Here is a 24,366-nt window from a genome sequence, read left to right on the forward strand (position 1 = left end):
CTCCCCTTGGGGGCGGCCCGGGCTTCTGCGGGCCTCGCCGGTGCTTTGTCGGCAGCCGCTCCCCCTCAGGGACCCTCTGCGCAGGGCCCAAGCGGCTGCCGGCGCCCCTGGCGAGGCCGGGAGCTGTCACTGGCGGGCCGCTGCAGTCCCAGGACTGCGAGTCACGGCTTGGGAGAGAGTAGCCATGCTTTGGTGTCACCTGTTCCATTTGCGTGCCCTCAGCTGCTGCACTGGGCCAGGATAGTGTTTCGGGGGTCCCATGAGTGATGACAGCGGAAGGTTTAAAATTGGCAAAGGCAAGCTCCAGCAGAGACCTACTGCCTGCAGTTGATGAGGTGTGGTCCTGGTTCAGGCGTTAGGTCCCTGTGGGCTTGCGTAAATCACTTTGTCTATTTCGAAGGGTGGGTAAGTTACTACGAGAGGTATTCAGTAATGTGAAGCTGAGAAATGCAGTATCGCAGTTTAGGAAGATATGTACTTGCTATACTACCTACCCACGCCCACCCCACCCCCCAAAAAAAAATTTTGGCATCAAGAAGGAACACAGTTCTTCTCTGATGCCCACTGGCACCCGTGGAAGTATACGAGGTCCCTCTTCAGTCACCAGGGAGGTGGAAGGGACAACATTCCATGTCGTGTTACATGCTCTTGAGGCACAAGCTGATCCTAGGGAATTGTTGATTTCTATTGCCAGATCATGTCCAAGATCTGTTTGTATAACTCCCTCCATGGCGCCTTAATGCATACCACCGGCCATGGGGAACTGTGGATGGACTGGGACAGCACTTACAAGTTTTCCCAGTATGGCTGGAGGTGCACCACCAATGAAAATGATTACTCAACGAAAACCCTTATAGGGAACTGGAATGAAGAGCAATACGATATCCCAGAGAATTGTGCAGCCCAAGCCACCTCCTTCCCAGGTATGTCCTTGTGCTTTTCCTTATTGTGGATATAGCAAATCTCAGTTGAGATGATCACTTAATTTGTCATGCACACAGGGCATTATCTTTTCCATCCCCAGCTACGAATGCATCAGAGGTAAGCGTCCCGTGAGTAGCTTCCCTTTCTGCAGCCCTGCTCCTAGTCTTTTCTACTGTTTTTTAAAAATGCAGAAAGGCAACAGACAGCACCCTTTTCTCTGATGAGTGTCCTACAACAGTTCCTCTACAGCAGTAAAGATGTGAGGAATGCTTTTTTGTGTAAACTCAGTCTTACTCCTAATAGTGGCCCCAGTCCAGCTCTCTTTCCTTTGCTGTTCAGATGATGAATCACAAGTCATCACTGAAGCTTTGTGATCTTAGGTTAGACTGATCTGAAAGTAGTAGTGCAATTGCAGATACTTTGGTCTTCCTGTAAGATAAAAAATGTTAAAGTTTTTTACTTACACTTAGCTATGCTAAATGTGAGTTTTTCAGTACACTCACTGCTTTGAAACAACATACTCTTCAGATTACAACAAGGGAAAGCATCAGGGAATAAAAAGTATGTGCACATAACTGAAACATAGTCTGTTGGACCTGTAGTGTAGCAAAAGAGGAGCTTCTGAATGATGTTTGTGCTTAGAGATGACACAATTATTTTCTGTCATTTTCTCATTGTTGGGCCGTGCTCCTGTGCCACCACAGAACAGGTATTTCGAGTCATTCAGGGAGTGGTATTTGCATTTCAGGTGTTCTTGTCTAGCTAACCTCATCACGTTTATCCCCAATGAGCTTTCACTCAAAATTCCCATTTCCCTCAGCTGTATTTTCTGGATATATTCTTGCGATTTTGCACTTACTTCCTCAAGGTTTTTTGTATTTATTCTTTTAGGATTTGAATGAGAACCTCACTGGTTTCCGGGCCACCACCCTGAGTTGGAACCTCCTTCATTCAACCCAACTGCTCAGTCCTGCTACACAATAGACTACAGGCCTCCATATGCAGCATTTTCTTTGCTTGTGTCCAACAGTCAGAGATGGAACAAGAAGGATGCAAGAAATGTAACAGAGATGGAAAGAATCTGAACACTATGCCTTCAGAAAAACAGGAGGCCTCTCTGCCAGCAGTGCTACAAGGATATCCTTCAAGCAAAAAGACCTGTCACACATTAAAGCCAAATGTAGCATTATGTGAAAAACATTCTTCCTGCTTTCTAAGCTGTATTGTTTGTAACCTATGTGTGTTTCTGTTGTTTATTTTGTGTGCAGAGGTGACTGCAAGTCACCAGTCACCCTGCGCCTTGTCAGTCAAGCCTAACTAACACCTTAACTGGAAGAGCTTATTAGAACCAGCTAATAGGAAATGCTAGACCTTGGCAATTAGGTGGGATTTGGGGTATTTGACAATGACCCCACATCACTGAGTGCTCATTTTCTTTTTCTCACTTAAAGCCATGGAAGAAGGATATCCTCACAGTTCATTTGAGATTTAAACTGATCTCTTCTAATGTAACTTTTGTCTCAGCAGTTATAAGGAAAATAGAAAATAGGTGATAACTGAGTCTGATGATCTGTGCGACAGATCTATGGCATTCCATCCTTTTTGGAGATAAATTTTAGAAATTCAATTCCAGTAACACAGACTTTCCTTTATGCTCATATCCCTTTGAAGAGAGGTGGTAAACAGATGATGACACCTGCAAAGGACTTAGTAGTGTTTTGTACCACGCAACAATGTTAGCATAAATCAGATTAATACTGTAGGTGTCAGATCCTGTTCATTGTTTGAAGGGCACTGACAACATAGTTTCAAAGTGATGTGATTTGAACCATGAGAGCAGGACATTTTTGTCCTCTCTGGATATATCTGTCTTTACTGCAGCTATGCAGTTTTCATCTGCAACTGCTCTGAATTGGTTGCAGCACTTGCATGCTTCTCCATAACGTGAGTCATTCTAGAGATTTAAGATACAGTTGTCTTCCATTCAGTTGTTATCTAATATCCACACTTCAAATGGGTTTTGATTGTCATGAAGTTGTTTTACCAGTCTAATTTCCAGTGGAGAAACTTTTCTGTTGCTTGTGAAACACTCTGAAATCCTCTGGCAACATTGAAGGAAAAGGCTCATGCAATTAGATGTTTGCAAAACATTAGAGTATGTGAAGTGCAACTAGCGAAGTGTTTCTGAACACCAAGACAAGCTCTTCTGGACACACCTGCCTGCCACTGTGTAAGCAAGATTGATGCCAGGTATGTTTCCCTCCACAGCAACCTTACACAGCTTTCTTGACCCAACACTTCCCCTGTCCTCAGTGCTCAAAACAAAAAAATACAAACTGCTTATTCATGTTTTATTTGTTAGTAAACTTACTCAGCATAAATAATATTGAGTAGCCATTCAGTATAGCTGGCATCTGATGAAAAGTGCTCTTGAATGGCCCCCCGGGGTGACTTTAAATAGCAGCCTACTTCCTTTGGGCTCCTGCAATGGCAGGCTTCTCTTCACGGGTGATAGGAATAGAGCGCTCGGGGACATCACTTTGTTTCCTTGGTGCACTCACAGTCAGGACACCATCCAGAGAGAGCGATGAGGTTATGGTCAGAGGGTCCACATCATCTGGAATTCTGTATTTCCTGTTGAACTCCCTGGCAATAAAGCCATGCTCATCCTTCAAAAGGAGAAGAAAAGGAACATCCCTGATTAGAAATGTTCACTCAGTTCCACCTAAACCACGGGCCCTTTGCATAAAGTCTGAGATCAGGAAGCTCCAGCTCTCAAAGGAAAACTTTTCGGAAAGTTAAAAGAGTTTTTATTATGAGATGCCCTTTTTAAAGAGCCAAGACTGGCCAAAGTGAGACACTGCCCTGCCTAGGCTGCAGGTGCCTGCAGGTGCAGTGTTTACAGGAGGAGGCTTTGTGTTCCAGCTCTTGTGCCAGCCAGAGACTGGCTTCATTGCACAGTGGTGAGCTGTCATTCCTAAGATGCAGCAGCTAGACTTGCATGCAGTGCCAACCACGCCTGTTCCTGAGGGTACCCAGAGCTCCAGTAATACACAGCTTTCTACTGAGCTGATCTCTGCTATAGCGCTTGATTATTTTCTTAGCCGAAAAAATCTGCTGAAGCTATGTCAGGATTACAGGCTTCCACCAGCTACAAGTAATGCTGTTATTTCCTGACTGACAGATCTGTGCTCCCAGAAGCTCTTAGAGCTGACAGTTCCAGTGACATAGCTACTTTATCATGCATATTCATTTCCTTCTGGCAAGGAGGCAGGGGGTGGGGGTTGGGAGGGTGATGGGGTCTCGCAAGCCCTGTTACATACAGCTTTGGACATGGCTTTTGACTTCTGTCTGCCCACTTGCCACACACATCTCTAGAGCCAGCAAGCTGTGGGATGACTGACAGTGGAACACAACCTTTAAGGGTTACAAACTGATAGATGGGCCTTTTTCAGGAAGAGGTAGCCTTATGGTAACAGAACAGGGCAATGCACTGATTCATTATGTGGTTTAATTATTACAGTTTGTTGTTAGCTTATTGAATGCCTCGCTGCATTCCTGGCCTCTTCCCAGAGAGAAGGAGGCCCAGAAATGCCCATTTCAAAGATGATTTTCCAGTTCAGTTCACAGTTCATGTAACATCAGCAATCAATCTCCACCCTGTTGCTGCTCAGTCTGGGATCAGCTGGGGGTGGGGTGTGTGCACAGAGCATCTTCTGTTAGGATTGGTTGGTAAAAAACATTAGAAGTATTTGAGATGAGCACAGGAGAGGATTGTTTTGCAGTCTCCTTGTTTAACCATAGATGAGGAAGCTCACACTGACTATCAGTTGCACAGATAAAGTAGAAGTACCTGGCGCTCCTCGTGTTTCCCATGAATTTCTATCATGTCCCCAAGCACCTTCACTTTTAGCTCCTCAGGGGAGAAATGCTTCACATCAAGATTTACAGAAAATTTGTCCTTCTCCAGTCGCATCTGCAAAACAAGGAAGGGACTTCAGAAAAGAGCAGGTGAGGGTTTCAGCTTAAAAAGGCTCTCAGAATATAGCAGTTCAAGACTCAAGCTTCTATCTACACATGCATGTCTGACCTTCACTCAATCCCGGGATTCTGATCTGGGTGACTTTGTCCCTTGCTGGCCTGTTACATTAATGCCCATCACTACAGAATCTAAAATGTGAATGCTTTCTCTTGATCACATGAGATAAATGTTTTCCTTGGGAGTGAGGAAGAGATTCTCTTAATCTGAATTTGTTAAAACTGACTCTTTAGTTTTACATCCAGTCCTTTTAACAGAATGTCTGAAGGTTTCCAGTTTCTGTGACTGGATTTTGCATAGTCTTTCAAGCAAAAGAAACCCTGACTCTGCAGCTGACTGCAGCTCATCTGCAGGCTTGCAGGCTTTACCCCTGCATCGTCACTCTTTAGTAACCAAAATAATGTGTCACTGGCAAGCAATACTGCCTCACTGCTCACCTCTGTTATCTGAGCAGCAGGACTTCTGCTGAAACTGAGTCACCTGCTGCTAATCTCACCTCCTTCCCTTCCATTTTGCCCTTTATCGCCTCTAACAAATACTGCTTTTTGCTGCTTCCTGAGGTTGAATTTGCATTTTCTGCCTGTCTTGGACACATTTGGGGGACTTTGCTATATGAGCTGGCTGTCTCTGCCTTCCTGCTGCATTCGTGGTCAGGGAGCGTGTGAGCTGGGATGTGGAGGCAGCCTCTGTGCCAGCTCTAGGCTTATTGGTTTCCGCAGTTTGACCTGGAAGTCTAAGTGCTTCCTCTTCCTTCTAGATTATTTGCGAAGATTTCTCCACTGTGATAGTCAGATGTTGTTATCTGTGGTGCTTATTATGGCTGCTTCAGCGGACAGCGAGACCCAGGTCACTAAATCAAGGGAAACATTATGCAAAGATTAAAAAAATACTTTCCTCTCACTCATTTGGCTTAGAATAGCTCTACAAGTTACTTGTAAATAAGACAGTTGACTCGCAGAACAGGCAAGGTTGTTTGAACTGCGTGCCTCTTGGCTCAGCCCCTGAAGCAGGCAGATGGCTGCTTCATGATCCTTTGGGTCCTGTAACTTACTTAAAATACTGCTCTTCTCAGCAGTGATTCTTTAAAATAGGCCCCTTTTTTCTCAGCAACCATGAGCTCCCACACTGCCTGACATGAGGATCACGCTACTCCTGCCCACTACCCCTGTGCTGTTTGCTTCTCAGGAGGAAGTGGGATTGAAAGTTTTGCACAGCAGGCAAGGAAATTAGGCTTCCTCCTTTCTTCTGTCAGCTCTTAACAGTCATTTGCTGCACACACTCAGCTCAGTTTGCCTCTATTCCCAACACTATGGCAATAGTTGCTGTCAGTCGCAACTGCTTAGCAGAGCATGCAGAGGTTCTTGCCTAATGCAGAGGAGCAGAGGCACAAACACAGCACCCTTTTCCCCAGCCTTTTCCTAATAACCGCCTACAAGTAGCTTCCAAGCTCTCAGGTCTCATGGGTCTGCAGCTCCAGACCCATCAGGGCGTGCACACAGCAATAACAAAAAGCAGTAAGAAGGGAAGATTACCTCAGAGAGTCCTGCCTCTAGCCAACTGGGCATCCGAAGAATGGGGGCTCTCATCAGGAAGGGACTGAGGCTGGGGGAAGCAGGGAGCAGCTCTGACTCCTGCAGGTGCTCTCCAAAAATCTGGTCAAAGATACGACTCGGTGCCAACCAAGATAACAGGGGTCTGCGGATCAGGGGGTTATGAATGGTGATATCCATTGGAGTGCGCTGGAGGAGCCTGGCAAACAACTGTGCTGCAGTGCTGTGCCGGGAGCGTGGGACAGCTTTATACCCGTGCAGCTGGCCTGGCCTTCCCCCCCCCCCGAGGCCTCTTGAACAGTGGTGTCAGGGATTTTATTGTCCCAATCCTGGGCTGGTCCCTTCAGTGGTGCCCAGTAGCTGTCTGGGGGATTTGAACACACTGCTGAGGAGGAGGGGGAAGGGGAGAAGAAGAAAAGGAGCCTAATGGGGCAGCAAGAAGCCAAACTGCCCAGCCGCCCTCCCCGCTCCCCACGTGCTGTTTATCTGCAGAGTCCCAGGCAGGCTTGGCAGATGTTCCCAGCTGCTTTGGATGCCAGCAGAATCAATGCAGCTCCTATCTTTGGCTCACAGGGAAAATGACAAGGGGCCATTGTTCCCACTGTCAGCACTGAGACTTCAGCTCCCCACATCACCCACCAGTCTAGGAAGAGCTCTGCCTTTCTTTAAGGCAAGAGAAGCCACAGGTCTGCTTTAGCTAGAAAGCAGGAAAGATCCCAGGAGGTTCTTTGCGAGATACCCTGGCAGTGCGGCTCTCTGCAGCCCAGTAAGCCTCACTGCCTTAGTGCATGCCCATTGGTATGTGTGCGAATGAAGGATGGCTCTCTCCACAGTGCTTCAGCCCAAGACCTCTCATCTTTTGCCCACTACAGAAACCACTTTGCTGGAGAAAGCAGAAGAGCCTGACACTCTGTGACCTCAGAGTACTCCAGAGGGCTGTGAGCAGAGATAAACTGGGCATGTCAACGGCATCCATGGTGCTACACTGAGACATGCTTTCTCAGCGGTGCAAGCTACCTCTGTCTCCCTGTGCCCCTGCAGTAAGCTGATTTCCTATAATTATGCTCCTAATACATCTTAATTCACACATTTATTTTAATTCCTGCCTCACCTGTGAACCTAAATTATGGGAATGGGTTCAGCCTAGCAACTGTCCTTAAAGAGCAAGTGCTAGTCTCTGCCTCTGAGAGCTCGCAACTTGAATACAATTACTGGCTCAGAGGCACATAATTCTTACTGCTAGCACCACCAGTCCTTTGCAAAAAGGTCTGACCCTCTTCATCTCAGCTTGCCTGCAAGAATAGGGAGCAGAAGTTGCTCTGTGCAACAGCGCAGGCCATAAATACCTTCTCCAATTCCCCATTACATCAACAGCAGTGCACCTGCTCTCTCATACTGCAGGGATATGAACTCAAGGAAATCTCTGGTTTCAGGGTATACGGAGCTTAATTGGCACTACTCCCCTCCCTGCTCCCCCTGTCCCCCCCCCTCCCTAGTTCAATAAAACTGGACCTATGCCAGCTTCAGATCCCTGGTTAACTCATGATCTCTGGCACAAGCATTTCTCGGGGTCTCATTACCTTCTGCCAAAGCCCTGGCCAGGGAACAGTCTGGACAGCCAGCTTGCAGCAGCATGGTTTGGGATGTGGAGGTGTCAGCAGTGGGATCTGGATCCTGTCTAGCCCTGCTTAACTACCTGCAGCACTTCACCACTCATAGGAACAAAAGGCTTGAGCCATCTACTCAGCTTCTGGGAAAATCAAGCTCCTTTGTGTAGGGCACAGGAGGGCTGATCTGGGACCTAAGCTCCCAGTGGGCTGATGGGTGTCATAGTGACTTCACATGACTTTGCACGACCTGCCCAAGCACCAGACAGCATTAACTATTGCTCCGTCCCCACAGGGGGCTTCAGGGCCAGCAGGACCAGTGTCAGAGACTCTTTGAACCTGCTTACAATGAGCCTTCTTGCTCGCCCTTGCCTTTGGGAGCACCTCAGGCAGCAGAGCCTGAGGTCTGTCCTGCTTTCTACTACTTCAGCCTCCCTCAGCCTACCTTTGTGCCTCCCTGCTGGACTTGGCTACCCATTTGCCTCCTGCACCCCCTCCTCAAGGAAGGTATCTCAGAGGCTGGGAGGAGGTGCGGGATTTTCCTGAGCTGTCCCTGACTGCAGGCAGTGCCTGCACTCCCTGCTGGAATGCAGCGAGAAGCTTCCCTCGTCACCCTGGCGAGGCATCCTGGGGCCTGTGCATGTGGCTATTTTGGTCCATCTTTTTATCACACACTCCTCCCTGTGGAATTCGCCCAATTAAAACCTTGCAATCTGGAGCCTTCACTCTCAGAGGCAGTGAGTGCTTGGAAGGTCCCCTTCCCGGACACGCCATGGCTGCACGGACTGTCCCCCATGCCTACCCCATGAGTTCGGAGTACGAGTTTGCCAACCCTAGCAAGATCTACGACCAGAACTTTGGAGAAGGTAAGAAAGGAGATGGGACCCCCCCCCGCCCCGACACCTTTCTCTCCTCTGGTGCAGGAGGGCTGTTAGAGTCCCCCTGGGGAGATTGAGCTCCAGAGCAGGCTAGGGAAGCTGGAGCCAAGGAAATTTGAGCATAAGAACCCAGGTCAAATCAGCAGGGAATAGCCAGGGAATAGCCAGGGCTCTCTCTTCAGGTCCACTTTCTCCATCCATGCCTACTGCTGTCTCTCCTGTCCCTCTCTCATGCCCCCAATGGTCTGGCATTCATGCATATGCTGTGCAAACATGGAACAAAATGCTCCCGGGCGGGGGGAGTTTTTGCAGCCTGAGGCTGTGGAGAAAAGCTGAGCTGGGGTGTTCAGCACAAAGCCAGGCAGTGGCTGGCAGAGGGGAAGGAATGTGGGCAGCAGCAGAACCATTCAGCACCAGCACAACAGCATGAAAAGGCAAAAAGCTCCAAGGAAAGCCCCCTGGACAATGGCATACAAAAGGCCTTTAGTTCTTCAGGGCAGTTTCTTCACCATCAGCATTTTCCATGCCCATCCCTGGCTGTGGGCTTTGCACTGCAGAGCGCCCAGTGCACCTACCAGCCCCTCCCTGTCCACCCAGCAGACATGCAAAAGCTGGATGACAGCCCATGGCTTGCTGGCAGCTGCCAGCTGTGTGGTGGGAGGCAGTGGCTGGCAGGCATCTGGCTCTGTGTGTGTTTTAGAGGCACGAAGGTAGGAATCATGAGAGACTCCATCCATATTGTGCTGATGTGGTGGCAAAACCAAGGTGTTTGCCAGGTCCCAGCCTCCTCCTGTCACCCTCCCCTATCTGCTGCCAACCATCCTTCTCCAACTCCTTCTCCTGGAAACCCCACACTCCTTACTGAGTCTCATTTTCAGGTGTGTCCCCATGTGAGATTTTAGCCCCTGCCCTGTACCATGGCTACTACATCAGGCCTCGGATCAATAAGCAGCTGGATCGAGGCACCTCTGAGATCAGCCTCAATGAGCACAAATTCCAGGTGTTCCTGGATGTCTGTCACTTCCTGCCGGATGAGCTCACCGTCCGCACTGTAGACAACCTGCTGGAGGTGATGGGGCAGCACCCACAGAAGGCTGACCGCCATGGCTTCATCTCCCGAGAGTTCACCAGGACCTACATCCTCCCTCTGGATGTCGACCCATTGCTGGTGAGAGCCACATTGTCCCACGATGGCATCTTAAGCATTGTGGCTCCCCGGACGGGGAAGGAGGTGAAGGCCAGAGTCAACGAGGTGAAGATAACCCAACAGGAGCAGCCAGTGGCAAAAGAAGAACAGTCTGAGGAAGGAAAAGGGAAGGAAGAGTCCTAAAGGCCCCAGATCTGGGCTTGCACAGGGAAGGTGGGGGGAACAGGGGTGGGGAATCCATGGTGCCAGACCCCGATTTCTCACCATCAGTGTTTAGCAGGGCTGTGAGGCAGCCATATATATGCCAGACTTCTGCTTCTTAAGGCTGATGGCTGGAAAAAGGGACTTGGAACTGAAAAAAAGAGGGAGACTAAAGTGTTAGAGATGGTAATGCAAGTTTTCTCCTAGGTCAAGTGCTCACTGAGCACCACGCAGGGTGCTCTTCTCTCACCCCAAATGGCAAGGGTCACTCTCACCCTAAACTGTGAGGCTGTGTCGCAGTGGACTGCTAAACAGCTGCTGTGCTCTAGCCCAGAAGGGTACTGGGAAGAGGGAAGAGATAACCCCAGTGCCTCACTTCTGAGCTGGTGGCTGACCTTTGTGGAGATGGAAGGTACTTGTTGGTCTGTAAAAGCGCCTGCAGCTCTCAGGAGGAGAGAGGAATAAATCTGCCTCTGATCTTCTCTTGTTTGCCTTGGATTCATGTTGCTTCTGGCCAAGCTGCTCCGCAGCAGGAAGGAGGGACAGTGCCTCAGCTGCTCCAGATGTTCACACTGAGCCCATCTGTGGAAATGGCATCAGTGGGGACTTGGAGGGACTCTGTCCATGGGGCAGCCGGGGGAACCTCTGTGATCGGCCCTCCTGGCCCAGGTGCAGCTGGAGTTGCTTGCTGCTGTAGGGAGCCCACAGTGGGCAGCAGCCTCGAGGAGAAAAGATGTAGAGTGATGGGCTCTTGGAGGCTCACTGTGCATTTCCAGACCTGCGGCTGGAGTTAGCCCAAGTAAACAAATGCCAAGCCATGGTCTCTGCTTGCTTCAGCCCTCTAGTTTATGGGACATAAGGCTTGTTCACACATAGACCTTCTCAGTCCCTGTGAGGAGAGTGAACCCCAAAATGCTGAACGGAAAGGCTCTACTCAGATTCCAAGTGCCTTGCTGTCATCCCAGCACTCTGTAGAGTCACAGAGGGGATGAATTTTGCCCCTTTTGCAGACACCATGATGCTACCAGCTACATGAGAAATTTCTCTGTAGTCTTGTGATGTTGGGCCAGGGATCATGTGTGCTGCTGTCAGTGGCAGCTGCTGCCTCGGATGGCCTTGGGGGCTCAGCAGATGCCAGTTGCAATCCTTGTCTTATCAGAGCCAATTAAAGCAGCCAAAATGCTGTGTCACTGGCCAAATATGGGGGTCCCTGGCATGCCTGACTGCAGCCCTCCCACAGAGAAGAGAGGAGGTTCCAAGGTCCCTGTGGACAGAGCTTCTCCCTCTCCCTGCTGGGGTGTGACCTGCAGGCTTTTGCAGTCTGCCTCCATGAATACATAGGGCCAGAAATACCCTGCTCAGGAGTCTACCCCATGCAGCATACCTTCTCGGTTGCTGAAACAGTGGTATAAGGCTGCTCTTTCACCCTTGCTGGGCAAAGTGGGATCCAAACCAGAGTGAACCACTGTGCAGCTATTTTCTGCTTCTCAGGGCCCCTGCCAGCAATGAGGACCAGAGTTAAATTAAGAGCAGCCCTGCCTGCCAGCCTCATGAGAGAAAGTGGGAGGATGGCTAAGCCTCCATCCCCCCCGGCACAGATCAGATACCCATACTCACAGTCTGTGCTGCTGAGGGATGCCCTTACTCGTGAAGTAGGACCAGATAATCTGCTGCTAGTAAGTATTTCAGACACTGTCAAAATAAAAATCACCTTTACAACGGGCTTTGTCTAAGTCATTAATAATAATTCCAGAGATAATCCTGGGGTAGTGACTTTTAATCGCCTGAAGCAGCTGTTTGTAAGGGCAGGAACAGCCCAGTCCTTAACTGCTCCCCTGTATATAAGCCTCTCTCTGCTCCTCAGTGCACGGCACACCAGCCTCATGCACTGCACCAGATACACACTGCATCCCATTCGCAGCAGCACCCCCCCATGTCCTGAGTCCCAGGAGGACTGAGTTCCCAAGCCCATATCCCTGTGGTGAGGGCAGAGACCTGTGTCTGTGTATGGGGTCAGGTACAGTCATAAATTTCTTAGTCCCCTGCCATAAAAGGAGTCTTCAAACTCACAGCCACTTCAGAGAAGCAACTGTAAAAGGCTTTTCTTTGCCTCTGATCTGGCATCTTCTGTGCTGGTAAGAAGGATCGATGGTCCTCTCACTCACTGCAGGCCTCCTGTCACTAGGATAAACATCTTCACTGGATTGGGGGTAGGGAGGATGGCCAACATATGACCTGAAAGCTAGGCAAAGGGTGCCTGGCTGAAGGAGTGCACATACTTACACAATACAGACATGGCACATGCTAGAGCATGGAATGCCATCTGGCTCTGCTCTGACTGCAACACAAGGGCTGTGGGTTGCTCAACCACTGGTGGCTGAAAACAGCATGTGGCCAGGGCTGGCACTGCACAGGGAGCGGGTTCTACAACAAAAGTGCCCCAAACAGTTCAGAGCTCTCTCTTTCATTTTTTATAGACAGTGCCAGCTTGTTGTGTGCCTGTACCACACCTATCACAGTGTGGTCCCAGTCCCCCAGTGTCTAAGGTGCCTTGACACTACTGCAATAGAAATGCACAGCATTAGTAGTCATTACACAGTTCTGTTCCTCCTCTGGCTTTTATTAGCCCTGTCTTTGCTCTCAAACGAGTTCATTCTCTATTGCTGGGCACTTGCAGGCTCGTCCTGTGCCAGTTGCACAGCTTGTTACCCAGACGATGTCCCTGAGAGCATGAAGACAGCTGCCACGAGTAGTGATGCAGTGAGAGGGGCTGGCACTGCCTGGTGTTAGCCACTGCGCTGTTCCTCTGCACCCTGGCAGGCTTTACACAAAATAGCCTGATCGGTTTGCTGAGCAGGAGCGCTGGAAGTCATGCTCTTTTTCATCCCTGCAGACACAGACTGAGGAGGGAATGCAGAATGGCAGCCAAATGCTCTCCAGCTCTGCCAATGTTTTTGATGCCTTTCTGTTTCTCTGGTGGACCTCAAACCAGCAGCTCCAGTATTTGTGAAATGGGCTCATGGGAACAGTCTCCCAGCCTTTTTTTTTTTTCTTCTCCATAAAGCAACAAAGCCCAAGTTATCCCAGAAATCAAAACAGACACTGGGTCACTAAATCAACAGTGTCTGTAGCGAACCCAGAGACACACAGTCTGCAACTTCCTAAGCAGGGACAGACTCCTGAGACCACCCCGTCTTTGCAGGACCCTGAGAACATGGTCCTGGGATAAGGACTGAATCCCATCTGCCTGCACAAATCTGGTCCTAAATTCTCCCTGGTGTGCTGTGGTGCAGGCTGAGCTGTGCAATTTCTCCAGCCACATGCTGAGGAGCAGTTTTGGAGTTCCAAAGCAGAACCTTTCTCCTCCTGCCACCTTACGAAAGGTACAAGCTTTGCTCTGCACTTGGGCAGATGATAAATGGTGCTGTAAGCCTGGCTGAGAGCATGGCTACAGCTGGAGTTGGGGACTAGGGCTGGTTCCTGAGATAGTCTGCCAGAAGTGTGAATTAAAACTTACCCACTTGTCAGCACATCCCATGAGGCATTCAGGCCTGCACAGTACTGGGGCTGACTGCCAAATCAAAGCTGTGGAGCACAGTTTCTGCCTGAGGACTACATTAACATGGTATCTTTCAGTATTGAGTATCAGCTCTCTTGGAGCTGCCAGAGATCAGCTACCTGTCGTTCAGTCCAGGAATGACCAGCCACAGTCTGAAGGGCTCTCAACGGGGGTAGAGAGGTAAAGTGCACATTAATGTTCCTGTCTGACATGCTGAGGGTTGAGCTTAAGAGCTATATTGCAGGTGCTTAATGATGCGAGGTCCCTCATGGGATTCTGTCATTCTCAAAGGCACGAATCTGTACACTTTCATCAAGGTAGCTTTAAAAAAAATGGATTCTCAGTAACATCCCTGAGGTTGCATATGCCTTTCTGCCTGCAGCAGAAGCAGCAGCGCTAGAGCTCAGCTGAGAGTAGACCCGCAAGCCTGCTCTCACCTTCAGTGGGGCATCACCTCCCTCCCAAGAAGATACGCTCTCTTCCCCGGATGATGCCAGCCCATGCCACGCATTTTTCTGACATCCTGCTTGAGAGGCAATGATGAACAGCAGGAACAGCACTGACTGCTCCCACCCTGGTGTTTCTCCCTTTGTTCAGGAACATTTGAAGTCCCTCCTCCACCCTCTTTTGCATCACTGCTGGCATCAGCAGGACGGCGCTGGTGGGAGAGAGGGATAGCGGAGGGACACCCCCTGTGCCAATCATAATTTTAGCCCCAGGGCTGAGGCCTGGCGGCTCGCCGCTTCCTTGCCCTCTCCGCCCTGAGTGGCAAGAAGTGAGCGCTGGCCCGGGGGCACGGAGAGCCCAGGGCAAGCCCTCCGGTAGATGGCACGCACGGGCCTAGCAGAGAGTCACTGCAGCGATGGAGAGAAATCCGACACTGCCAGACACTCCCTTGGAATAGCCAGGGGCCGAGCAGGAACCAGGAAATACAAGCTCTCCCTGTCCAGAAAACGCTTCTGTTTCATGGAGGAAGGAGCGACATGGGCAATCTCTGCAGCTGCGGGCGACCGTGGTGAGTACGGCATCCGCCAGGTACGGGGATGGTGAACGAAACTCGGGGCAGCCCGAGCGGAAGTTTGAGTGGACTTCGCAAGCTTTGCCTCCCAGTGCTGGGTTCGCCAGGGCTCCCGCCTCGCTCTCAGCCCTGCGCCTCGCCAGCTCACACAGAAACGGAGAGCAAGCGAGCGGGGGCCTGGGTCACTGCTGTGCAGGTGCCGGCGGGGGCGGGAGGCTGGGGCAGCCCCTGCCTGCCAAAGGCATCGTGGGGGGAGGCGAAGGGGCTCTGTTGCTCCCATCTCTCAGCCCAGAGCTGTGGCACCTCCTGGGACTGGCAGCTTGGGTTCCCGCAGCCGTGCCAGCAGCTGAGAATAGCTCAGTTCTAGGAAGGATCTAGTTAAAATCCCTGTCCTTGCCCCAGTGGTCTCCGGCCAGGTAGACACCATAAGGTGTCCCCTTGGCATACTGCAGGGAGGGGGCCCTGGGGCAGTGGTGGTGGCACTGAGGGCTGGTGGGTCAGCTACCCCACCCTGCTCTCTCAGCTCCTCCGGCCCCTCTCCCTGCCTGCGTCTGTCTGGACTTTATTTGCGCTTGGGAAATCCTGGCCACGTTTTTCAGATGTTGTTGCTCTTTCTCCCTGGGAGGAAGGATGACAGTTTAATCCCTCCTGGCTCATGTTGTGCCCCGGACCTCCTGCTTACAGAAAAAGGGCACGGCGGACCATCGTTCGGTGCCAAGTGGAAATATTTTCGGCTCCGAGCGTGGTACAAGGGGGAGACCCATGAACGTCAGATGAAGCGCCGAGGACATTCTCTCCAACACTGCATTTGTTAAAAGTCTTGGAAATTCATCAGCGCTTTTTAATAATTGCAAGAGGCACAGCATCACCTAGTGGCTGAAGCAGAGGAGGAGGTGCAGGACACCGAGGTCCTTCCAACCTGAGCCCTGAGCTGGAGCGCAGAGGAGTTTGGGATTTAGGAACAGGAGCTGGAGGTGGGAGGTGGAAGGCTGGTTCTTGACGTGTCCCCCCCCCAAAGTCCCATTTTCTACTTCCTCTACCCTGTGGCAGAGGGTAAATGAGGCACCTAGGGCATCAGCTTCATTACTGCAGCGGACAAGGGCCTGATCACGGAATGTCTGGGGCACAGGCTGGTTCCCTTGAGCAGAGCTGCAGTTGCCCGGCATGCTGCGTGGCAGGGAGAGCTGTGCCACAGTGCAGACTGGCAAAGCCAGAGACTCCAGAGTACAAACACCACCATTACAGCATATGCTGTTGTGGCACTTTCATGTCTGGACAGTGCCAGGCCATGCACAAACACTTATGCCTCCACAAGGAAGTATAAACCAGAATCTGAAGGTCACTCATATGCAGGGCCAGGCAGGAGAGCAGCTTTTGGAGCAACGTGGTGGCACGCTGGCTTCTCTGGGGCAATATCAAATTCTGCTCCCCCAAGGCTACTGGACCAGGACCCCTGTGTCCCGCTTGGTTTTCTCCCAGAGGCTGCATGGAAAGTAAGAATCTAGGATGGTATTTCTGCTGGTGGTGTCACTACTACCTTCTGGCTGATTCCTGCAGCAGAGGACAAAGCTCTGGCCAAAGACCCTTTTGACCCCAGTACCCCTGTGGAACTCAAGTGCTACCATCTCCTTGCTGTGCAGCAAGGAGAAAGCACAGCTCTCTCCCCAGGAGCATCATCCCCTGTCCTGTACATGGAAACACATGGGTAAAGAAGGGCTCAGGCTCCCAGGCTGTCCCCGTGCTGTACAAGCTATTCAAACGGGCTCTGAACAAGGAGAGAGGAAGGCAAATGGGAACATGCTGTTAGTAACATGGGCTTGGGAGACACCTACAGAGGACCACAATCAAGAGCAGACTGGTGCACTGAAGCCCCACTGCAGAAGTTTGCATGATTCATAGCTTTGCCTTGGTGACAGAGGGAAAAAATGGTACTTAATTTTAGTACAGGTGTTTCCAGGCACCTATACTGCTTTTATTTCTGATTTTCTCAGCACCACAGCTGTGTCAGCACAGAGCTGGGCTTCCTAAGTAAAGCTGAGACTTACAAAAGGGCTCAGAGCGGGTAGGCACCCACCTTCTCCTGGACGGAAGATCCTTGTCGTGATCCCTACCAAAGCACGAGCCCTAAGGGAGACAGAGCAAAGAGCAAGAGACTGAGGAGGTTCCTGAAGTCTCTAAAGAAAAGCCATTACAGCAAATTTATTCACAGAAGAAAGCTACTGATGAAGGAAAGCGTGCCCTCAGGTCTGGGTACTTCTGCAAATATGGTCCTGCGGAGGGCAGGCCCCAGGTATTCTCACCACTTGGTTTAGTACTCAGGGCCTCTGGTGTGCATGGACAGCAAAAGATGCCAAAATTTAGGACCCACTGTGAAGCAGGCTTTTGTAGTGCAGAAATCAAGTTGGCATTGACATGGGGAAAGGGGAGGAAACAATATAGGAGCAGCGACATGTGTGCTGTCATGTAGAATACAATGTGCTTCTAGCAGGCTGTGAGTTAGTTACAACATGTTTGACCTGGTTTTTAGACGAGGGGAGAGGTTTGCCCTGCTCTTGTTTCCCTTGCCACATCCGTTCTAATTACCACAGATCTAAGGCTGGGAGATGCCGTCTCCTGCCTGGGTGTGATTAGCCTGCAGACAGCCTCAGAATAGCTCCAGCCTACACACTGGCTGCTAATGCTCTCTCTACAAAGGAAGGCAACCAAAACAATCAAGAGCAGCTTGGAAAGCTGATACTGCAGCCTACCTCACAGGAAAGAGGATGGGGACCCTGCTGATCTTGCTTCAAATGGTGCTATTTTAATTACATTGTACAACTGCCTGAATGCTGTAAAGCAGCAAAGTGCTCTAGCACACAAGCCTTGGCAAGGAGGGCCCTGGAGACCCTGCAAGCTCATAGAGACAGTGGAGGAGGAAGCTGAGAACCACTGCAAGACAAAGCAGTGCTGCCTTAAGCTAGGCCTCTAACTCCTGGGGGCAGCCCCCCAGATTTTGTCTGTCAAGGACTGGAGGGCCATTGGTGCCTCTGTGGGGCAGCACACAACAGAGTCATGAGAAGCAGTGTTGGATCCTTTTGCACAGGCACATGGCCACCTTGCCTTCCCCAAAGCTGTCTTTGACTTCCTAGGTCTAGCAAGTCTGGTTAATCATTACTGACCATTTTGAAGGTCTCCAAGTTCTTTGCCTGCATTCATGCTTTTTTTGTTTTGCCATTACAGTGCCAAAGGCATTACTACACACACTGTCCTGCTCACTTGCCCACTGAAGCTGCCTGTAAAAGCCAGTAAAGGCAGAGCTCTGGCTCAGGCACTGCATTGTTCCTGCCTGTGGCAGGACTGTCTGGCAAATGCACACTCTGCGGGACATACAATGTTACTTGGGAACCATCTGGTAACTCTATAGCCCCATTAAAAGCGCTAGCTGCCCACTTTCAGCTTTTGCCTGTGCTGCGGCAGAGACACAGACCCGTGTGAGACCCTCAGCTGCACGCTGTGTTGGTCGGCGGCCAGTACCAGATGGACATGCGTACGCAGGAGGAGCCGTACAAGGGCTGGCACCTGCTCTCCTCCAGCCCTCCAAGCGCAATGCAATGATAACATTTCCTTCATGCATCTGGCCCAGAATGTGACATGTCTGTGCTCTGCCAGACAGCCTGTGCACCCCTGCCAGCACCAGCCTGCAGGAGCTCAGCTCCTGGCTCTATTGTTAACAGCTGGAATGAATTTGGCTCCTCTTCATTCCATGGCTGCAACATAGTTGTGTTTGGCTTGCCTCTTTCTGGTCACACAGGTACAGCCGAGATCAGGGTTTAGCTTTGCTTTTATTAAGTGTATAGCTTGTTTGGTTTGATTGTGTTTTAAGTGGAAAACTGAGAACAGGAAAACCATCTGAAACACTAAATTAGCATAAGGTCTGTGCACAGCTGCTCCTTGGGCAAGGTGGCCAAAGTGCAGGGTAGAGGGCTATCAGAGCATCTGGCCCTAAGAGAAGGCCAATTGAGATCATGCCCTGCACCCTGCGTCCTTGATCATACTGCTGTGGAAATGTAGTTGCCAAACTACAGTGAAATCTGTTCTGATTCACTCTGATGCATATGCATATTGGACAGCCAGGCAGGGCTGAAAGGCAATGACACTTGGGGGTGTCTGTGGGGTATGGTAGGCGTGTCACAGAAGAAAGAAACACATCCCCACATCTCCCCTTTGGACCTTCTCCCTGCAAGAGTCGCTCAGGTTCTGGCTTGGCTCCATAGCTCTTCTCTAAGACACTTCTTGGGCCTTTCTCATTACCCACAGATGCGGTACCCTGGGGTGGTGCATTTTGGTTTGCATGTTATGAGAGCAGAGGCTGAGGCTTCTTGGGGCTGACATCTCTCTTTGATTTCAGGAATTGCCCTTCGCCTTTTAAAAGAAAGAAAGAAAAGCAAGGTAAGGATTTGTGAAAACGTTTTAGAGGACAAGAAGAGGTAGAGTGACTGAGCCCCTGGTTAGCTGACATCAGTCAGTGCTGTGAATTGGATCCTTGAGGCTGAGGTCCCCTCCTATACTCTTTTGTACCTAACCTTCCTCAAGAGAAGTTTGGTAGAAGCAAGAGGCAAGATTTCTTTAAAACTTAAAGCAAGGGATGTGATGTGCTATGGGACTTGGCAAGGGGGAGGTAAGGGACTTCAGCAGTATCTTTAAAATATCAGAGTCTCACATCAAAACACATGTGAGTACTCTCAAGTGGCAGCATAGCAGAAGCTGCATTAAACTCCTGTAAGAGCTGCAAACATCCATCTGACATCAGTCCCCCAGAATAAAGTGCATTCCCTAAGTAGCCCTGTGGCCTTTGGACCGTGCTGGGCAAAATATGTTTGCCAGGCAGCAAAGGAAATAACAAAGTTAAAACTGGATCTGACTTCTCCAAGGGGCTGACAAGGAGGTTCTCTGTGCTGTGTCTGTCCTCCTAGGCTCTGCCAAGAACATCGCGGTCCACAGCATGTTGTCATCCTGGGAAACCTTATTTTTTCCAAGGAAACAAGCCCAGGCTTTCTTCTTGGAGGCAGGCCTCAGAGACAGCTTTAGGGTTGAGGGTGTCAGATGAGGTGGAAATTTGATTTGTGTCCAGTGGGTAGAGCCCATGGGCCAGATGCTGCATTTCTGCATTCAAAGGTGGAACAATAAACAGTTGTGTTAACCTGATCCACTGGTGTTTCTTTTTCAGGAACTAATGTGAGACATGAGAGCCAACAGAATCAGCCTGGCAGGAAGGTAAACAGTTTCCCAGAGTTGTTTTCCTAACTGTGTATTGAGAAGACAGCGCTGACCACTGCTTCCTAGGATAAATGGGTTGGGAGGACATGGGGCAGCTTATTCAGAGCCGTGAATCGTCTCATCCTGTATAGGCTTTAATGGCTTATGGGAACAATGTGCATTGCTGCACAGTGATGCGGGCCCATTTTTGTCCCCTAAAGTGCAGTGGAAGCAGTAGGATGAAATCTCTCTCAGAGCCTGAGGTGTCAGGGGGCTGGATGGTGCTGGGAGCAGTGTGCAGGGTGACTCTGCCTTGTCTGGGGAAGGCATCTGTGGCAGCAGCCCTGGGACCTGACCTTCCAGAACTCTTTCTCCCCAAAGGGTCCAATGTACGAAGATGTCCTGGAGTTTCCTGTCTACGCCACCGTGAGTAAGCCCAAGAGCGTGAAGCAGGATGACAGCATTCATTACGCAGACATCCAAGTGTTCACCAAGGTCCGGGAGCGCTCTGCAGCAGAGGTGAAGAACTTACAAATGCAGAATGCCACCGAGTATGCCACGCTCAACTTCCCCCGGCCCAGGCTGAAATATGACAGTAAGAATGGGACCCTGGTATAAGAGGCTTGGTGGTCCCCTCCTCCTTCAGCAGCAAAAGGATTTCACAGACTTAGAGATGCTGTAGATGCAAGATAACCTCATGGACACATCAAGTCTCCCTGAGAAAGTGCAGAGAGGCTATGTCTTCCACCTGCATTTCTCTTTGGAGGACACAGACATATTTATTCTCACACGATGAGTAGTTTCCTATCTGATTCTGCTGACGAAAAACACCTCTTCACCTTGGAAGAGTTGGCTCTGAAGCTGGCAACCCGTCTCTTCTCAGCACTGTGAGAAGGCAGAGCTGCTCCTTGGCTGATGGAGGCTAAAACCACAGCTCAGAGCTTCAGTGAGAAAGTTCCTGCTGTGGCACAGGACCAGCTGAGTGCTGCTCTGCAGATGGATTTGGGAACATGACATACAGGATTCAAGGGACAAGGAAGATGTTGCCACAGGATTTTATGTCAATGTTAAGAAAATTCTGCAATGTGCAGAATGACACGTGGATGACACTGTGAAGACATGACATGAAACCTTTAACAGTATCTACTGCAACGTCTTCCTCCAACACCTGCCACTGCAACTGCAGTCATGCACTATGTGCATCCCGTTTTCTCAAAAAGCAGTGTTCTATAAATATGCACAGCACACTAAAACCAAGGCCAGAAATGCACAATTAACTGAGGGGTACAGAACAATTTCTTTCACTGAAGGGCTGTACAGGTATGCATCCCTACCCCAACATGCACAGAAGTGAGTGGTGAGCTTTTGGCTCTGACTGGAAATGAAATAAGGAAAATTCACAATTTAACTGCAAGGCAGCCACTTAAGAGCCACTGCCTATATTTAGGGCAGTTATCCAGTTCTTAGAGTACAGCAGCTGTCTGCATGCCTGAGTTACTGGATATGAATCCTGGCCAACTTTAAAGAGGGTTTTGGACTTTTCCTCCATTTTTGATTTCATACTGTCAGCCTTAGTTATGAAACCTGGTGACATAAAGCACACACCATGTGGTGTTTTCTGCTAACCCTCCCAGATACACCTTTCAGAATTTTTTTATGGATTTAAAATAGTGTTAGTAATGCAAGTATAGTAATTGTCCAAAAGGCTTCTGCCACTGGTCTGAATTTGGCAGTTGCAGCAATGGCAGTTGAACAGGGCTTCCAAGCAGTATCTTCAGGCACTAAATCAATGCTTGGCACATTCTGTTCCTAAATAATGGTCTGCATAGCTAAATGTAGATCGTGGGACAACCTGTTTATTGCCAGTGTTTAAAAAGGGACATCCTGGTACATTTTATAAACATACATAATTTTGCATATTATGGCTCAGCTAAATCTAAAAAGCATGAAGGAGTTCCTGCTCATTACAAAAAATAAAGCTGATATGGGCAGTGTTTGCTAAGATGGAAGTGTTCTGAGGACCAATCCTACAATTTTTCTACCTTTTTGCCCGTGCTATCCATTAGACCTCAGCAGGGTTATTGTAAGGCCAGAGTAACATTTGCAGGAGAAGGCCCCTTTTTTATAATGGATATGGTATATTTTTCTACCTGAAAAGGGTTTTTTTGCCCATGCTATCCAGCTGACCTCAGTGGGGCTATTGTAAGGTCTGCAATAGAAGGCCCTTCATTTATAATGGGTACAGCATTATGTTATTGGAAGGGCTGGTTCTTTTGAGTGCCAAGGGTTCCTCTTTCTGCTCCTCCAAGTTCTTTTCCGTACTCCATGCCCAGCATGAAAACCTGTCCTTTGGACTGAGGAGGATTGAATGGGCACAGGATTTACTTACAAGAGTGTGTCAGGGAGTCATGGGACACTCTAGCACTCCTGCTAGCCCAGCTGTCAGATGGGCTGCCAGATCTGGTTCATGATGGGCAGCAGTTGTGTACCTCCTTGCACTGAATCACTGGTACAAGAGCTAGAAAGGGACACTGGCTTCAGTTCTAGTCAAGCCCTCTGCGTCATAGGAAGAAACTGGATTTTTTTGAAACATAATTAAATATGGACTGTAGTTCAGGAGATGGGAGGTTTTCTAGACAACAGGTCATTTTTAAAAACAATTTAATTAAAGTGAAACAGCCCATTATTGCAGTGGCATGCACAGTGCGTGGTACTGAAGTTTTTCCTCACTCAGCAGGAGAGCTGGGGCGGGGGACAGTAAGCTGCGCAGGTGCTAAGGTCAAGCTCCTGGGCCCTGAGTGGTGTAAATTTGCACATCCATCAAGTTAAACCAGTTTTGCTGCAGACATAGGTAGGACTGGGTTTGGCTCAGAGGAACTTGCTTTCAGTTAGTCACGTCACTTAGTTCTGTTGATTTGTGGATCAGCCCTTTTGTATTCTGAATGCATGGGAGCTACAGTAGAAACTCTCTTTTAATGAGTGCCTCAAAGCCTGGAATGGTAGTTTATCTCCTATTCCCTAAAGGAGCTCCAGCTTCCATACCTAGGTAGTACTTGGTGGTGTTTCTGAAGTACAGTGTATCTTAGAGATAATCAAATGCTCTGCATAGGAACAGGAGTAGTACACTAATTTTGCCTGTTTACCAGGCCTCAAATAGATAAAATGTGAAAGCCACATGTTCTGCAATAAGCGTTCTTGTAAAGGACTTGGTTTTGCACTGAATATTAAAAGCTTCCAACAGCGCATCTCCTGCGTTTCCTGAGGTTGTTATGTCTAGGTGTTAAATGAGGGTTAATGTATCAAACGTTCCTTGAACATTAAAGATCTAATTTTTAGTTTTAACTAATAGCTTTGCACTTCGGGGGGAGGCCGTTACCCGCTCGCTGCACTGGGGTTCTAGGCGGGGGTTCTGGGGGTGCACCCGCGGCCCCGGATGAGCGCCCTTAGAGCCGCGGCCTGGGCCCGGCCGGCCGGCGGGCTCCTCGCGCTTCTCCTCACCGCGGCGGCCGGGGACGTGCCGCTGCTGCAAACACTCGGCACGCTGGGTGCTGACCGCCGGCTCCCCCCGCACGCTCCAGGCCCTGAGGCCCGCCCCGGCTGCGGGCGGGCCCGGTGCGGCCGGGCGGGGCCTGCGCGGGGCCGGCCTGTCCCGCCCCCGTCCCCATGGCAAGCGGCGACGCGCCGCGGCCGGGCCCGGGCCGGGCCTGCACCCTCCCGCCCGCGCCGGGCGCAGGTAGGGCCGCAGGGCGGGGGGCCCTGACGGGGCGGGCCCGGCACCCCACGGGGGGGGGGCCCTCGGTTTTCCCTGTGCCACCCCTTCCCCAGGGGTTCCTCAGCCCCCCGGGACCACACTGCTGCTGGGGATGGCGGTCTGTTCCCGAAACCCCAGTCCCCCACTCCGGGCCTGCTGTTCCCCATACCCTGGTCTCCCCCAGCCAGGCCTGCTCCTGGGGATCCTCACGCTCCAAACCGGAGACACCTGGGGCCACATGGCCCCTACGAGGCCTCAGGTCCTTGCCGCACACCTCATGGCCTCCCTGCTCACTCGCTCTCAGCCCCGCTTTGCAGAACGGGCCCCCAAATGCCTCCACCCTGAGCAGATGCAGCAACCCGCCTTGGCTCTGCCTCCGTGGCCCGTCCTGTCCTACCCCTGACCTTTGGTCCCCAGAGATGTACCAGGATGACACAACCAAGATAACAGTGGCCAT

General features: G+C 50.4%; 5 protein-coding genes across 5 annotated transcripts in view; 4 read left to right on the forward strand and 1 right to left on the reverse strand.

Annotated features, from left to right (window-relative positions):
- The first annotated feature begins 208 nt into the window (after positions 1–208).
- On the forward strand, positions 209–2,178 carry CFAP68 (cilia and flagella associated protein 68). The gene is given in 4 exon segments (XM_075035094.1): positions 209–335; positions 695–886; positions 888–923; positions 1,816–2,178. Coding segments are annotated over 4 exon segments (390 nt in total). The 5' UTR covers positions 209–266; the 3' UTR covers positions 1,909–2,178.
- A 1,080-nt stretch (positions 2,179–3,258) lies between these two features.
- CRYAB (crystallin alpha B) lies at positions 3,259–6,886 on the reverse strand. Its single transcript, XM_075036735.1, has 3 exons — positions 6,496–6,886; positions 4,778–4,900; positions 3,259–3,593 (listed from the first exon to the last, which is right to left on the reverse strand). The coding sequence occupies exons 1-3, from the start codon at positions 6,691–6,693 to the stop codon at positions 3,390–3,392; spliced, it is 525 nt and encodes a 174-aa protein (XP_074892836.1). The 5' UTR covers positions 6,694–6,886; the 3' UTR covers positions 3,259–3,389.
- Positions 6,887–8,825: 1,939 nt separating this feature from the next.
- On the forward strand, positions 8,826–10,828 carry HSPB2 (heat shock protein family B (small) member 2). The gene is made up of 2 exons (XM_075035095.1): positions 8,826–8,986; positions 9,877–10,828. Exons 1-2 carry the CDS (start codon positions 8,893–8,895, stop codon positions 10,326–10,328), a joined length of 546 nt encoding a protein of 181 aa, XP_074891196.1. The 5' UTR covers positions 8,826–8,892; the 3' UTR covers positions 10,329–10,828.
- Positions 10,829–14,836: 4,008 nt separating this feature from the next.
- DIXDC1 (DIX domain containing 1) overlaps positions 14,837–24,366 on the forward strand; it is a 52,618-nt gene continuing 43,088 nt past the window's right edge. The window contains exon 1 of the mRNA XM_075035101.1: positions 14,837–14,920. The gene's annotated coding sequence lies outside the window, so the exon portion shown is untranslated. The remainder of the gene's footprint in view (positions 14,921–24,366) is intronic.
- On the forward strand, positions 14,881–23,403 carry C9H11orf52 (chromosome 9 C11orf52 homolog). Its single transcript, XM_075035104.1, has 4 exons — positions 14,881–14,940; positions 19,311–19,351; positions 20,130–20,176; positions 20,540–23,403. The coding sequence occupies exon 4, from the start codon at positions 20,546–20,548 to the stop codon at positions 20,774–20,776; it is 231 nt and encodes a 76-aa protein (XP_074891205.1). The 5' UTR covers positions 14,881–14,940; positions 19,311–19,351; positions 20,130–20,176; positions 20,540–20,545; the 3' UTR covers positions 20,777–23,403.

The sequence above is a fragment of the Buteo buteo genome, chromosome 9, assembly GCF_964188355.1.
Source record: "Buteo buteo chromosome 9, bButBut1.hap1.1, whole genome shotgun sequence".
NCBI classification, from domain to species: domain Eukaryota; kingdom Metazoa; phylum Chordata; class Aves; order Accipitriformes; family Accipitridae; genus Buteo; species Buteo buteo.